The sequence below is a fragment of the Cicer arietinum genome, chromosome 1 (assembly GCF_000331145.2).
Source record: "Cicer arietinum cultivar CDC Frontier isolate Library 1 chromosome 1, Cicar.CDCFrontier_v2.0, whole genome shotgun sequence".
Lineage (NCBI taxonomy): Eukaryota > Viridiplantae > Streptophyta > Magnoliopsida > Fabales > Fabaceae > Cicer > Cicer arietinum.
The window spans coordinates 37,530,321-37,544,624 of NC_021160.2; the positions used below are offsets into that span (position 1 = coordinate 37,530,321).

General features: G+C 27.4%; 1 protein-coding gene across 6 annotated transcripts; it reads right to left on the reverse strand.

Annotated features, from left to right (window-relative positions):
* Positions 1 to 3,804: 3,804 nt before the first annotated feature.
* Positions 3,805 to 12,514, reverse strand: LOC101500791 (TMV resistance protein N-like). 6 transcript variants are annotated; one of them, XM_027334072.2, is made up of 9 exons: positions 12,298 to 12,514; positions 11,161 to 11,422; positions 10,396 to 10,495; positions 8,685 to 8,716; positions 7,912 to 8,348; positions 6,214 to 7,318; positions 5,851 to 6,069; positions 4,972 to 5,757; positions 3,805 to 4,719 (listed from the first exon to the last, which is right to left on the reverse strand). In XM_027334072.2, exons 5-9 carry the CDS (start codon positions 8,280 to 8,282, stop codon positions 3,880 to 3,882), a joined length of 3,321 nt encoding a protein of 1,106 aa, XP_027189873.1. In that variant the 5' UTR covers positions 8,283 to 8,348; positions 8,685 to 8,716; positions 10,396 to 10,495; positions 11,161 to 11,422; positions 12,298 to 12,514; the 3' UTR covers positions 3,805 to 3,879. The 6 variants fall into 6 exon arrangements, with proteins under 6 accessions (XP_027189873.1, XP_073223163.1, XP_012575507.1 ...); XM_073367062.1 differs by lacking the exon at positions 8,685 to 8,716 and adding an exon at positions 12,072 to 12,125; XM_012720053.3 differs by lacking the exon at positions 8,685 to 8,716.
* Between the last annotated feature and the right edge of the window lie 1,790 nt (positions 12,515 to 14,304).

Genomic DNA, 14,304 nt, shown 5'->3' on the forward strand with positions numbered 1-14,304 from the left:
AGTTTGAATGTTTATAAATTAAAATTCTAATATATCCAATTTAAAGTTAAAAAATTCATAATTACCACAAATATCGATTATTAAAATGATCGAGTGAGAGAACAAAAAATATTTGTATTTGATTTTCTACTTTGAATATTGGTAAATATATATAATATATAAATATTTAGAAATGATGGACAAAGTCATTTCTCTTTTAATTTTAGTCAGTTTTATTTTACTGAAACTAATTAAATTTAATTTATTATTTTATAGTGTTAATTGAAATGAAATTAAAGTAATCTATTTGCAATTATTTGTATTTGATGTATACTTGTAACTGTTTGACAATTAATATTTTGTAACCGAATTGTTATAAATTTTAGATTTCGATTTTGAAACCAAAATGTTAATGATTATGATTACTCAATTAATATTCTAATATATCCGATTTAAAGTTAAAAAAATTCGCAGTTACCACAAAGATCAATTATTAAAATGATCGAGTGAGATAATAAAAAATATTTGTATTTGATTTTTTACTTTGAATATTGGTAAATATATATAATATATAAATATTTAGAAATGATGGACAAAGTCATTTCTCTTTGAATTTTGGTCAGTTTTATTTTACTGAATCTAATTACATTTAATTTGTTTTTTTTATAGTGTTAGTTGATATGAAATGAAAGTAATGCATTTGCAATTATTTGTATTTGATGTATAATTGTAATTGTTTAACAATTAATAGTTTGTAACTGAATTGTTATAAATTATAGATTTCAGTTTAGAAATCAAAATATTAATGATTATGATTACTCAATTAATATTAATAATAGTTTGAATATTTGTAAATTAAAATTCTAATATATGCGATTTAAAGTAAAAAAATTCACAACTACCACAAAGATCAATGAATAAAATGATCGAGTGAGAGAACAAATAATATTTGTATTTGATTTTCTACTTTGAATATTGATAAATATATATAGTATATATAAATATTTATAAATTACTGACAAAATCATGTCTCTTTGAATCATGATCAGTTTTATTTTATTGAAATTAATTAAATTAAATTTGTTATTTTATAGTGTTAAATTGACATGAAATTAAAGTAATTCATTTGCAATTATTTGTATATGATGTATACTTATAATTGTTTGACAATTAATATTTTGTAACTGAATTGTTATAAATTTTGAATTTCAGTTTTGAAACTAAAATATTGATCATTATGATTACTCTATTAATATTAATAATAGTTTGAATTTTTGTAAATTAAAATTTTAATATATCCAATTTAAAATAAAAAATTTCACAATTATCACAAAGATTGATGATTAAAATGATCGAGTGAGAGAACAAAAAATATTTGTATTTGATTTTTTACTTTGAATATTGATAAATAGATAGTATATAAATATTTAGAAATGATGGACAAAGTCACGACTCTTTGAGTATTGGTTAGTTTTATTTGATTGAAATTAATTAAATTTGATTTATTTTTTTACAGTGTTAATTGACATGAAATTAAAGTAATTTATTTGCAATTTTTTATATTTGTTGTATAATTGTTTGACAATTAATATTTTGTAACTGAATTGTTATAAATTTTGAATTTCAGTTTTGAAACCAAAATATCAATGATTATGATTACTCTATTAATATTAATAACAATTTGAATGTTTGTAAATTAAAATTCTAATATATCTGATTTAAAATAAAAAAAAATTCACAATTACCACACAGATCAATGATTAAAATGATCGAGTGAGAGAACAAAAAATATTTATATTGGGTTTTCATTTTTGAATATTGGTAAATATATATAACATATAAATATTTAGAAATGATGGACAAAGTCATGTCTTTTGAATTTTGATCAACTTTATTTAACTGAAATTATTTAAGTTAATTTATTGTTTTATAGTGTTAGTTGACATGAAATTAAAGTAATTCTTTTGCAATTATTTGTATTTGATGTATAATTAAAAACAATTTGACTATTAATATTTTGTAATTGTTATAAATTTTGGATTTCGATTTTAAAACCAAAATGTTAATCATTATGATTACTCTATTAATGTTAATAACAGTTTGAATGTTTATAAATTAAAATTTTAATATATCCGATTTAAAATTAAAAAAAAAATCACAATTACCACAAAGGATGATTAAAATAATCGAGTAAGACAACAAAAAAGTAATAAAGTAAAATACAAGGTGAATGTATTTTCAACTATTTCACTTTAATCATTTTTAGTTTCACCAATAAAGTAATATATTATGTAACTCAATTGTATATATCAATTGAGTCTATCTTTTAATTTCAATTATCAAATACATAACTTCAATATTTGACATATCCATTGATCTTAATATTAATATGTTACTTTATTTATTCAAGTTAATCATTTAAATTGATATTTCTCTTTTATAAATTATATCGGTAAAATTATATATATATATATATATATATATATATATATATATATATATATATATATATTATTTATATATATACTAAACTGAGTCATGAGAAAAAAGATTATTGAAAAAAGTCACGAGAATAGAGAAGAAAAGGAAGTAATAAGATTATAATGAAACTTTAGGTTTGTAATATAAAAGGAGAAAGCGAAACTTCAAAAACTGTAATGAAACTTCCTTTCAATTTCATAGTCTCTAAATTTCCATACGAAACAAAGAGAAAGCGTGTTAGAGCCCCCTCACTCAAGACTCATTTGGTGTAGAAGCATTTTTTGGATTTATATTCTTTTTTTTTTTGGCCGACTGAATTTATATTGATAATTATATCTAATCATAGCATATTTAAATACCAAAGAGATAGATTAAAGAACTACGCACTTCAAATAAATAGGTTTGACCGAAGGGAAGAGTGTGAGACTATACTATATCCAACTTTAGTTTAGGTTTTCAGCTACATTGTTTATCATCTAATGAGACTTCAATTAAACATAATTGAAAGACCAGAACCATCAAAATTCATTTAAAATTAAAGTCGTGAATATATTCATAAATTAATTAATGTTTAACAATAATTGATCGTAATTATAATAATAATAATTATTATTATTAGTCAAACATGTTTTTAAGAAATGAATCCATCTTGGCAGCACAGGAAACTTAGGGAGTTTTGAACAGTTTAATAATAAAATTTTGATATCATAACTTCAAGGAATAAACGTTGAAATCTCGTACAAGACTGTTAATAATAATCAATGTCACTGTTATAAATAATAGTTGTTTCCTTCTCCAATAACTTTTTTTAAAAAAATAGTTCAGTTAATTGAAAATTATGACCAAGAAAATCATTCCATAAATTTCGCCTTTATATAATTGAAGAATTATGCAAGATCTGAAATGATAATCATCAATTAAGAAAATTAAAATTCACTGTTCCTATTTAACACACTATAAAAAGAAAGTCTACAAATATGTGGCTTAAATTTCAGCAACCATATATAAACTTATTTCCGTTTTTAAGATTTTGCTTATCAAGTACAAGTCGTGTAAAATACACATTTAAATATGAATTACTTCTACGCGGACGAGGATAAACAATAAATCTAAAACCATTGATTGATTAAATTTCTAAATAACATATATTTAAGATTAATAACCAAATAATGGCCATAATATGTAAACATGCATATGCCTTCAACGTCATACCGAAAGCAATCCATCTGAAAGCATGTTCAATATATACCACTAGGACTTAAAATGCCTGTATACATTGACATACCATAATGTACATAATAATCAAATACTTTAATTGAGTGGAAGCACATCATTGAATAGAGATTGTAATGAACCATCTTTTGGTATCAAAATATGTACCGACTCTTATTTTCTTACATTGAATAGAGATTATTGCTACTAAGTAAAAGAAAAATAGTATGATATAGTAAAAAAAATTAGAAAAATAAAACAAGATACATAATCATCCAAAATAAAATGATATAAAAGACAAAACAGGCAAACAGAAAGGATATTCAATGGAAGAAAAGAAACAACCCATATCTGTAAGCGACCCAATAAAGAAGCCAAACTGTGTTGCGGTTGTTCAATTAGTTCTTTCTCAAAAACTTCCATTTCCACAAATTTATGCTTTTTCAACAGCGGGTGGAGTAGTGATAATGAAGTATTGAGATATTCATCTAATTTTCTCTTTCTATTAGGATTGCTGAATTTGATATCCTCCATGTTGTTTTTCTCCTTCAAAACGTGGATTCCAAATTTTGTGAGTGATATCCACTCATAGACATCTAAATAACCAGAAACCCTCAACTCAAGCTTCATTTGGATCCATTCATTTTTTATAAATGCTTCATTCAATTTAGATATAAGTTTCCGTTTTTCTTCTATTTGATAGTGAAATCTCACATAATTAATCCTCTTAAGCAGTTTCAGTTCCAAAACATTAGTATGATTCACTAGTATCTTGCCGTCGGTCCAAAATGAGGAACTCGGTGGTAAATATGGAAGAGGTTGAATCCATTCATAGTCATTAACGAACAGTCTCACATCTAATCTTATTGAATAATTGGAAATGCATTCATATTCCTTCTTAGTAGAAAAGAATATTGCAATGGAAGGAATCCTGTTACGAAACCAAAAAGATATCCCTCCTTTGCTTTGGTGCTCAAACCACTTTGGAATCATCTCATTTCCTACCGATGGAAAATGAAACGCGGTTTCTCCGGCCTCGTGCACTTGCTGTTAGTTATTGAGAATCATGATTGGATATAATAAAAAGAGAGAAATAATTAAAGAGAAATATTAAACTTCAAATGATAGAGTAAATAATTACATACAATTAGATTATGACATACTTTTATAACAAAATTTCACTTAAATATAATTATCTTCTAACTACCTTAAACTATAGTTAACTGATGAAATTAATATTACTCTCTAAATCATGAAATTAATATTGAATCAAATACTTATGTAAGAAAGAAACAATACCTGATTTAGTAGCATGCTTTTAGTCGAGGGCTTTAATGATTCACACTGTAATGCGGAAAAATATTTTAGATTTGGAGGAGTCCCTCTAATTTCCTCAAGGGATTTGCAATCATTCAATTCAAGTTTTTGTAGTAAGCGGCATTCTTTGAGGCATTTTGGAAGAATTTTGAAATTGTTTTTAGAAAGGTTTAGTTCTTTCACATTAGCAAACCACTTGAGAAGTATTGGAAGACATTCATCTGATATGTTGCTATTTTGTAGGTTAACATCTGTCACATTTGAAGACACACTGGAACTCATTTTACCATTTTCTCTCAGCAATAATGTTTGTTTACTCCGATACCAAATAGTTGACAAATTAGGAATTTCGCATATGGTACTTGGCAACGTAAAAAATCCTTTTCCTAGTATACTTACATCAACAAGACCAGTGAGGTTTTCAAATGAAGCTGGAAAGCCTTCTATGGAAGTTCCATCAATCGAAATGGTTTCTATATATTCCATCTTGTCCAATATTTCTGGAAAATTCTGGAGACTCTCACAACCATTAATTCGTAGTTTTTTAAGAGAAGTCAACTTCAAAGGTGGAAAACTCATGATCTTGTCACAACCCTTAGCATTCAAGAATTTAAGTTTATTTAAGAATCCAATCGAATTGTGAATTGTAATTAAATTTTCACAATATTTGAATGAAAAAATTTCTAAATTTGAAAGAGATGAGACGTCCGGTATGTCTGTTAAGTATTTACAATTGTCAAATTTTAAAATTTTCATATTTGTAAAGATCTGCATAAACAAAAAAAAAAATGAAAATCAAAGAATAATCTCAATGTTATTTTATAGATTTACATGACTAGAAAATGAATTTACTCCACTTACCTTGTTAAATAAGTTAGATGGTATACACTCTGAATGATATGTTTGCCATTTAAATACTCTCAAATTAAGTGGAAAATGCATTGAGCCTTTGAAAAAACAACCCCTCTTAATGATAAGTGTTTTGAGATTTTTCATCTTCTCTAAGGCCTTTCCATTCAAATCTATAACAACTTCAATTGAGGGGCAGTCCAAATGTATGATGTTAATCCTATTGGATCCCTTTTAACACAAAGAAAACAAATCAACCACTATAAGTTAATATGATCTGAGCATATATATATATATATATATAAAAGTAATAAAAGATATACAAAAATCAAAGTTCATTATTAAAAACAAACATTTCATATATACGAGTCTTACTGTATTTTCTGATAAAACATGAACAATATCGTTGTAGAACCACAACCTACTGTGTTCTCCAGGCTCTATGACCGATTCTTTTCGGACAATTTCTTTTCCCATCATCTCAATCAAGTTATGTAATGTCACATATTTGAACTCATGAATCTTAATGAGAGATTTATCAATCAACACTCCAATTTGATATTTCATGCAGAAACCATAATGAGCAGATAATATATTTTCAACCTCTTTCAAGCTATAGCCTTTGAAGCAACATGCAATGTCAAGAAAAACATTCTGCTGATATTCACTCAAATTATTAAAGCTTACTAAAAGTATCTCTTGGATATCTCTATTTGGAATCCTTTCATACTCATCTAGTAAAGATATCCATTCTTGTATATCTTTTCTATACAAATTGGAACCCACTACTTCTAAAGCCAATGGAAGGCCAGAAGCATAAGTTACTACACGGTTTAAAATATCTTCATAACTTGGATGAATGGTATTATTTTTAAAAGCCATCCATCTCAACAATTCAAGAGCGTCTTTCTCATTTAATCCGTCTACTTCGTATGTGCTTTTTATCTCATGATTTGTTAGTAAGTGTTTGTCTCGAGTAGTAATGATGACCCGGCTGCCATGGCCGAACCAATCAAGTTCTCCAGCCAAAGCCTGCAACTGCTCTAGTTTGTCAACATCGTCAAGAATCAAAAGAATCTTTTTTCTCTGAAGCCTTTCTTTTATGATTGGAATTCCATAACTAACACTTCCCAACTTTATATCCAATCCAATTGTTTTTAAAAGGAGCTCTTCTTGGAGATGTTTCAAGTTATTTGGAGTTGAATTCTCTCTCACATTATCAAGAAAACATAAACCATCAAATTGATCAGCAACAAAATTATAAATTGCTTTAGCAAGTGTTGATTTGCCCATGCCACCAGCACCATAAAGTCCAACCATGTGGACCTTTTCATGAGATTCCTTATCGAGAAGCAATATAACTTGTTGTAATCGAGAGTGTAATCCAACAGGGTAATTGGCAACATGTAAAGGATCGCGATGGATCTTTTTGGAGATGTATTCTACTATCTCCCCAATAAATTTGTATTCATATCTTTGCCTGTCGAGTAAGATAAGTTAGTAAATCCATCGTTATCATAATCACAGCAATGTAATGATATATTATTATAAAATTTAACATAACCAACTTGTCCAAAACAAACAAGAGAAGTTAGTACTACTCAGACAAAATCTAAGTGGGTATATGAAATCATACAAGTTTAAAGTAAGAGACCAAAATCAATCAATTGAAAACTAGAGGTCACACCATTAGCAATAGGGGCCAAAATGTAATTAAGCCTAAAAATATATATAAAGAAAAAATGTTTTTAATTTAAGCTTGAAGGTGGGATGATAGATAATGGAAACTAAAGAAAGAAGGGGACTTGTACTACACATTGAAAAATTAACATGGTACTATCAAAATTAAATCATCCATAGTTGCCTGACATGTCATTTATGTATCAAAACCATTAATTTTGTCAATTTTAATAGATACTACAGTAATACTTATACATACATGGATAAATTAAAGAAAGTTATTGGACAAAAAATTTATAGTAGGGATACGCATTCTGTTTTTGATTGTACCTTAAAACTTGTTAAGAAAGAAAATATAAGAACGAAAAATAAGACTGAAGTAAAGAGGGATACCCAGGACTAAAATGGAAGCCAGACAAATTAGCTGCTTGATTAAGAGCCAACTTCCATTGCTTTAACCTTTCCTTGTCGTCTTGTAACCATTCTTCATGCTTAGTTAGTTCTTCGCCGTAACTACCAGTCTGATATCGCACGTGAGTTGGATCCACGCCATAGAAAATAGGCAAAACTAAACGACTCTTTTCCTTAAAGCAGTTAATGATGTGAACAAGTTCATCCAAACAAAATGAAGAAGAAGCATAATTCATAGAAAACACTGGAACGAAAATTCTAGAATTTTCAATAGCCTTGATAAGTGATGCTGTGATTTCATCTCCTCTCTCAAGATCATTGTCATCAATGAAGGTGTGAATTCCCTTGTCCATGAGAGCGTTGTAAAGATTGCCGGTAAAACCGTGGCGAGTGTCCTTTCCCCTAAAACTGATGAACACCTGGTAGGAGAATCCATAGGAAAATGAAGAGGAAGAAGAATGTGATGATTCCATAGCCATAACAAGAGTTTGAGATATGAAAAGAAAGAAGAAGGCGAAGTGAACTTAAAAATGAGAATTAATTTGACAAATGTGAAACTATTTTTAATTAGCATTTTCTTAAAGCGTGTGGACCAAACATGTAACAATAATATAATTGAATAAACTTTGTCTATCTCTGCCTGACAGCGAATTGATATCTCTATTTCTATTTCTTTTTCATTCAAGTAGTCAATTGGGTGTATAGGTGTACACCAATTATTTTTCTATCTAATATATATTTCATTAAAATCATACCGAATGTCCATGTTTCTGAAATTGAGGAACACCTGATAAGTGAAACCATATGGAAATAAGAGGAATATGTAGGTGATTGCATAGACATAAGAATTGAGAAGAATTGGAAATAAGAGTTTGAGAATGATGAATATAAATGAGTATGAGATACTTTTAAATATTTAGTAGGTAATAATAAATTATCCTATATAATACTTCTTTTGTCTTCTTATGAATGTCATTTTAGATTTTTGTACGCATATGACAAAATGCAATAATTAAACAATAAAGATAAAGTCATTTACCAAACTATTTATCTTATCTATGGATTAATTTTACACTATTGTCAAAGCAAAATATAATAATGCTTTAAAAATTATGAATATAATAATTATTGAATGGTAATATAAAAAAATAATTAAAGTTACAATTAAAATTGTAAATAAATTTATTTTGAGATAGAGTAATATAATAATAAAAGTGAAATAAATTTTTAATCTATATAAATATATTATTATTTTTTTTTTAGCCCTAACACATAGTTTATGTGAAGTTAGCAATAGTTTGCTCATTAACAATTGGTTGCATGTCTCTTATTTGGATTTAGGTGCAAATGAATCCATCATGGCAACAAGGGAAACTCAAGGGATTTTGCAAGCAGGAAGGAATACATATGAGTGCATGGTCACCACTAGTAGCATATAAAGTATTATGGGGTACAAAGATGTTGTGATGGAGAATCTAGTTTTTCATTTACAACTTTGAACTATCATGTCCTAAACCAACTTTTCTAAAAGCTTAAATGTGAGTAGAGTTTTTTTTGGAGGAGTTTATTTGAAGTTATATACTATATAAATACTTGTGACTATTTGATAGATTTAATCAACGTAATTTATTACATATTTATAAATTGTTTTTAATTTATTTTTATAATAAAGTCTTTAATTTTAAAAAAAATTATGAAGACAATTAATAATTTATATAAAAATAATTTATTTTTATTTTATATTTTGTTATAAAAATAATTTACATATAAATATTTATATAATAATTTATTTAATAATAACTATTTATGCTATAAACGCTTGAGTAAATTATTTATTTAAAAAATTAAAAATACAAACAAATTTATAATACATCTCTCTGACATGTTCACTGGTGTAAGAGTGTTTGGACTTAGAATTGAGGAAAATACAACACATGTATATCAAAGTACGTACTAATGTCATATTATGAATGAATTTGAATTTTTTCTACCAAAAATCTTTTCTATTTTCTCTATATCTTTACCTCTTTCATCAATTTCTTTTCTTTCTATTTCATTTTATATTTTTTCTTTAATATGTTTTATAAAAAATTGATGAGAGATAGGGAAATGGAGGAAGGTATCATAAACAAACTCTTTCTAAACCTTAAATTGGTAATTGAAAACAAATAAGTGTCTTATATTATATCTCTTCTTCAAACATCATGTGAACACTACTATATTATATTGTGATGGCTATTATGATAAAAGTCAATCTCTAACATAGATATCATGCAGATAGCACTAAGATGGATACTTGAGCAAGGGACAAGTGCAATTGTGAAAAGCTTCAACAAGGAAAGGAAAGGATGAAACAAAACCTTGAAATATTTGATTGGGAATTGAACCAAGAGGAATTGGACAAAATCAATAAGATTACACAATGCATTCCTCGTAATGCAAAAAAAAAATATTGATTCAACTTACCATCTGACGACTCTTTCTTGCATTGCTCTTACTATCCTCGGCATGCAAGACTTTAAGCATCTTTCGATTTTTTTTCTTCCGGATTTTGTTCATTTAGTTTCTACAATGTTCAAATGTTAGTCATTATATACATTTTATATAAAATATAAATGCACTTTCACTATATAAAAATAATGCAATGAATATTTATACATTCATTTGTGTTTTTGTATAGTGACAAAAACAATCCAATCATTTTGAGGCACACGACGATCGATAACAACTAGATGTTCCTTACTTTCATTAGGGTATAAGTATTTACACCTTAACTAATATTTATTGGTTTTCTATTTTTTTTCAAAGATTCTCCATTTCCATTTGATCCCAGCAGTATAATCAAAGTCAAAATGGTCCAATCAAAGATTTTATTAATATACCAATATTCCATAACACGAAATACAATAAAACAAATAATTTTTTGTGAAGTCTAGATAATAATTTGGATGGAATTCCTCTGCCGTACTATTCATTTTTGGCATTTCATCCCATCTTTCAACATATATATGACCAAGTTGCCTTATCCCTTACCACCGATTTCGACCATAACCTTTTGTGTCTTTTTCTCCAAATGCTAAACTTGATTTACTACCATTTTTTGAATTATAATTTCTCCAATACAAGTATCTATGATTATGCATACGAGATTTTTACCTTTAAGATAATATAATAACATTCCTACAACAACCATCAAATAAGACAACAAATTTAACTATATGAGATTTTTACCTTTAACTTTGATCAATAATAGTTCCTCTTCCTGCTATGATTCAATTCAATTTGACCTTGATGAAGTTTCAACTATATCATCCTCTAACGGGATATATATCAAGTTGACTTTACTGATTGAACCACAAAATAATTGTTGTTAAGTTTTTGAGGGTTGATCATGAAGAGTTTCATTATCATTTGGATCTTCTTGGCTTTATATCCTTTCTTATATTTCTTGCCCTGAACACCTATACTTTTTCCTCATATCAAAACAGAATACCTGCAAGATTTTATGAACTTTAGTTTAACCAAATTGAGAAAAATAATTTAAATTAGAATACTAGATGGTGTCATTATTGATTCAGTGCAGCAAGAAGAAACATATAGAAGCAACAAAACAATAACAGTAGATCAACTTTTTTTGTCTCTTTGATTTTATTGATTCATTGCAATTAATTAAAGTTCAGTATTCACACACTATAAAGATCACTCTAATGAATTCAATGCTGTCACAACCAAACAGAGGTCATAAATAAGGATGAACAGAACTAAAAATTAAACATAACTAAAAACAAAACAGTATGATTCACATAAGAACTAAACACCAATTAATCCAAAAGTAAAATCATCATCCAAATAATGTTCCACAGCACCTCTATATATTGACGTATTACGAGAACTGTAACAAATGGCCCTTATAGCTCAGTTGTAGAGTGTCAGTCTTGTAAACTGAAGGTCCTTCGTGAGGGCATTTATATATTTTAATTTGATTTTTTGGAAATTTTGATCTAAAATATTTGGAAATTTTAAAGCTGGATATGGATATGAATGTGGTTTGATTGGAAAACTAGTTATTTTATGCACAACTCTTGTAACAATCAGAGAAGGAACAAATAAATTGCAATCATGAATCAAAAAATTAAACTCACCCGAATCAAGTTGAGAAACAATAAAAAAGTTATTTCAACTTACAAAAAAAGAATCTGCATAGAATGTGAAAGATTAAAACTTAAAAAAAATCAAATAACAAATATTAAAATGAGCGAAACTGAAATTAAGGAAAGAACATAACACTGCGCGCAAAAGAGAGAAGAAGGAAAAGAGTGAAACTGAAATTTCTTCATTGATGAAGGAATGAAGGAGCAGCGAAATCACCATGAGTGTTCTTCACCAACCACCACGTTCAAACCCTTCTTGCTACTCAGAGGGAAAAGAGCTATGGAGGCTGAAAAATAAAAGAAAAAGTGTGTTAGAATTTAATTGATTTTGGGAAACGGGAAAAGTAAAAAGAGGGAAACTAAGAAGAGTGAAAATGTAAAAGAGGGAAAAAAAAAAGTGGTGCGTTTATTATCGGTGGAATTTTTGTAATTTGTTAAAGCCGTCCACAAAGGTGCGAATTAAGATGTCTTAAATAGTGATACTGTTGAATACACGAATTATATTAGTGTTTCGTTTTGTTTAAATTTGAATTTCTATAATATGTTATTTTTAAATTCGTGTTTCGAGTTGTTGAGTACCTAACTTATAATTGTTGATCAAATAGATATACATGATCTAGTTCAATCCAGAGTCAACCACAAACATACTAAGAGTTAATAATATATGTATAGTCTTTTTATCTAAGAGTGAAATATTCAAATTCTTAATATGCAAAATGTGTACAATATGATCTTTAATATCCTCTAGATTAAAACCCTACAAGATATGAGCTTTTTAGCTTAAATAGAGATTTAAGACGCCTCATTATGAGTGCTTCTCTCTGGACAAATAAAAATGTGACATCAAATGCACTATGGTGCATGACAGGACCAAAAATAACACCTTTGTAGAAAACCTAGTAACTATAAGAGAAAATGTGGTCTCTCAAAAGAAAGAAATTTGTTATTTAGTATCATTTATCAATTGAAGAAACAGGAGGAGAGATGTATGAATAAGAAAGGAGGTTTGAGCCCAAAAGCTGATTATGGCAAAAATAAATGCATTTATTCTTCTAAAATGACTCTTTCTCTAATTTGACTAGTACTTTTCACCCTTTTACGGTTTAAATTGGATTTCAATGTCATTATGAAAGTTGTAGCTATAAAAGTTAACTTTCATTTACAACTTATTCGACTTCATTTGAACATCTACAACTTCATATATGAACTATAAAAAACCATAAAATTAATCTTACATTCATTTTTATTTTAGCAGTCGATTGCACATTTAACGTAAATGACTTGAAAATCTCACAAGATTTAACAAGTATCTATACAGGAAGTTAAGTGTGAAATTTCTTTTTCAAAAATATTTTATAATTATGTTAATAGAGTTTTAAAAACTTGAATTTTCTATTTTTGAATAAAACCTTTTTTATTTATTTATTTTTATTTAAGTAAAACCATTTTTTAATTTAATTATATAAAAAAACTATATTAATATTTTATAAAATTATTTTATATAATTTAATCATTGAATGATGTATATATACATACAACTATGGTTTGATCTTGCTAAAAAGAGATGTATATGACATATACTACCGTCAAAATGCAAAATGCTTTATTGCTTTTATATTCCTGAAAAAAAAAAAAGCACAGGTAGTAGTTGTCTCTAAAAATGCATATGATTTGTAGTTTTTTTTTTTTTTTAACTTTGTATCATAAGAATTATTATATCAATTAGGAGAAATTAGTGCATGCCCAAGGCCAAATAACCAATGCAACTAAAAATTTACATTGTTTACATTGTTTGTGATGATAATTCCATAAACCTTGCATGTTAGGATTCAACTTGGATTATTGATTTGGGTGCCTCATATCATGTTACTCCTAGACGTGATTTCTTCTCATCTTACAGTGATGGATATTTTGGTATGGTAAAAAGGGAGATGAAGGAGTATGTAAAATTATCGGTATGGGAGATGTTTTGGTTGAAACTGGGATTGGTTTCAAGCTTCAAATGTTAGACATGTACCTGATATTCGTCTCAATTTGATTTTGGTGAAAGCTTTGGATATTGATGGTTATCACACTTACTTTGGTGGTGGTGGTATATGTAAAATCACCAAAGGGTCCCTAGTGGTTGCAAAGGAGCAAAGTTCCACTTCTCTCTATAGGATGTCTACGAAGTTATGCAAGGAAGAAGTGAATGCAATTGAAGATGCATCTTCTGATTTATGGC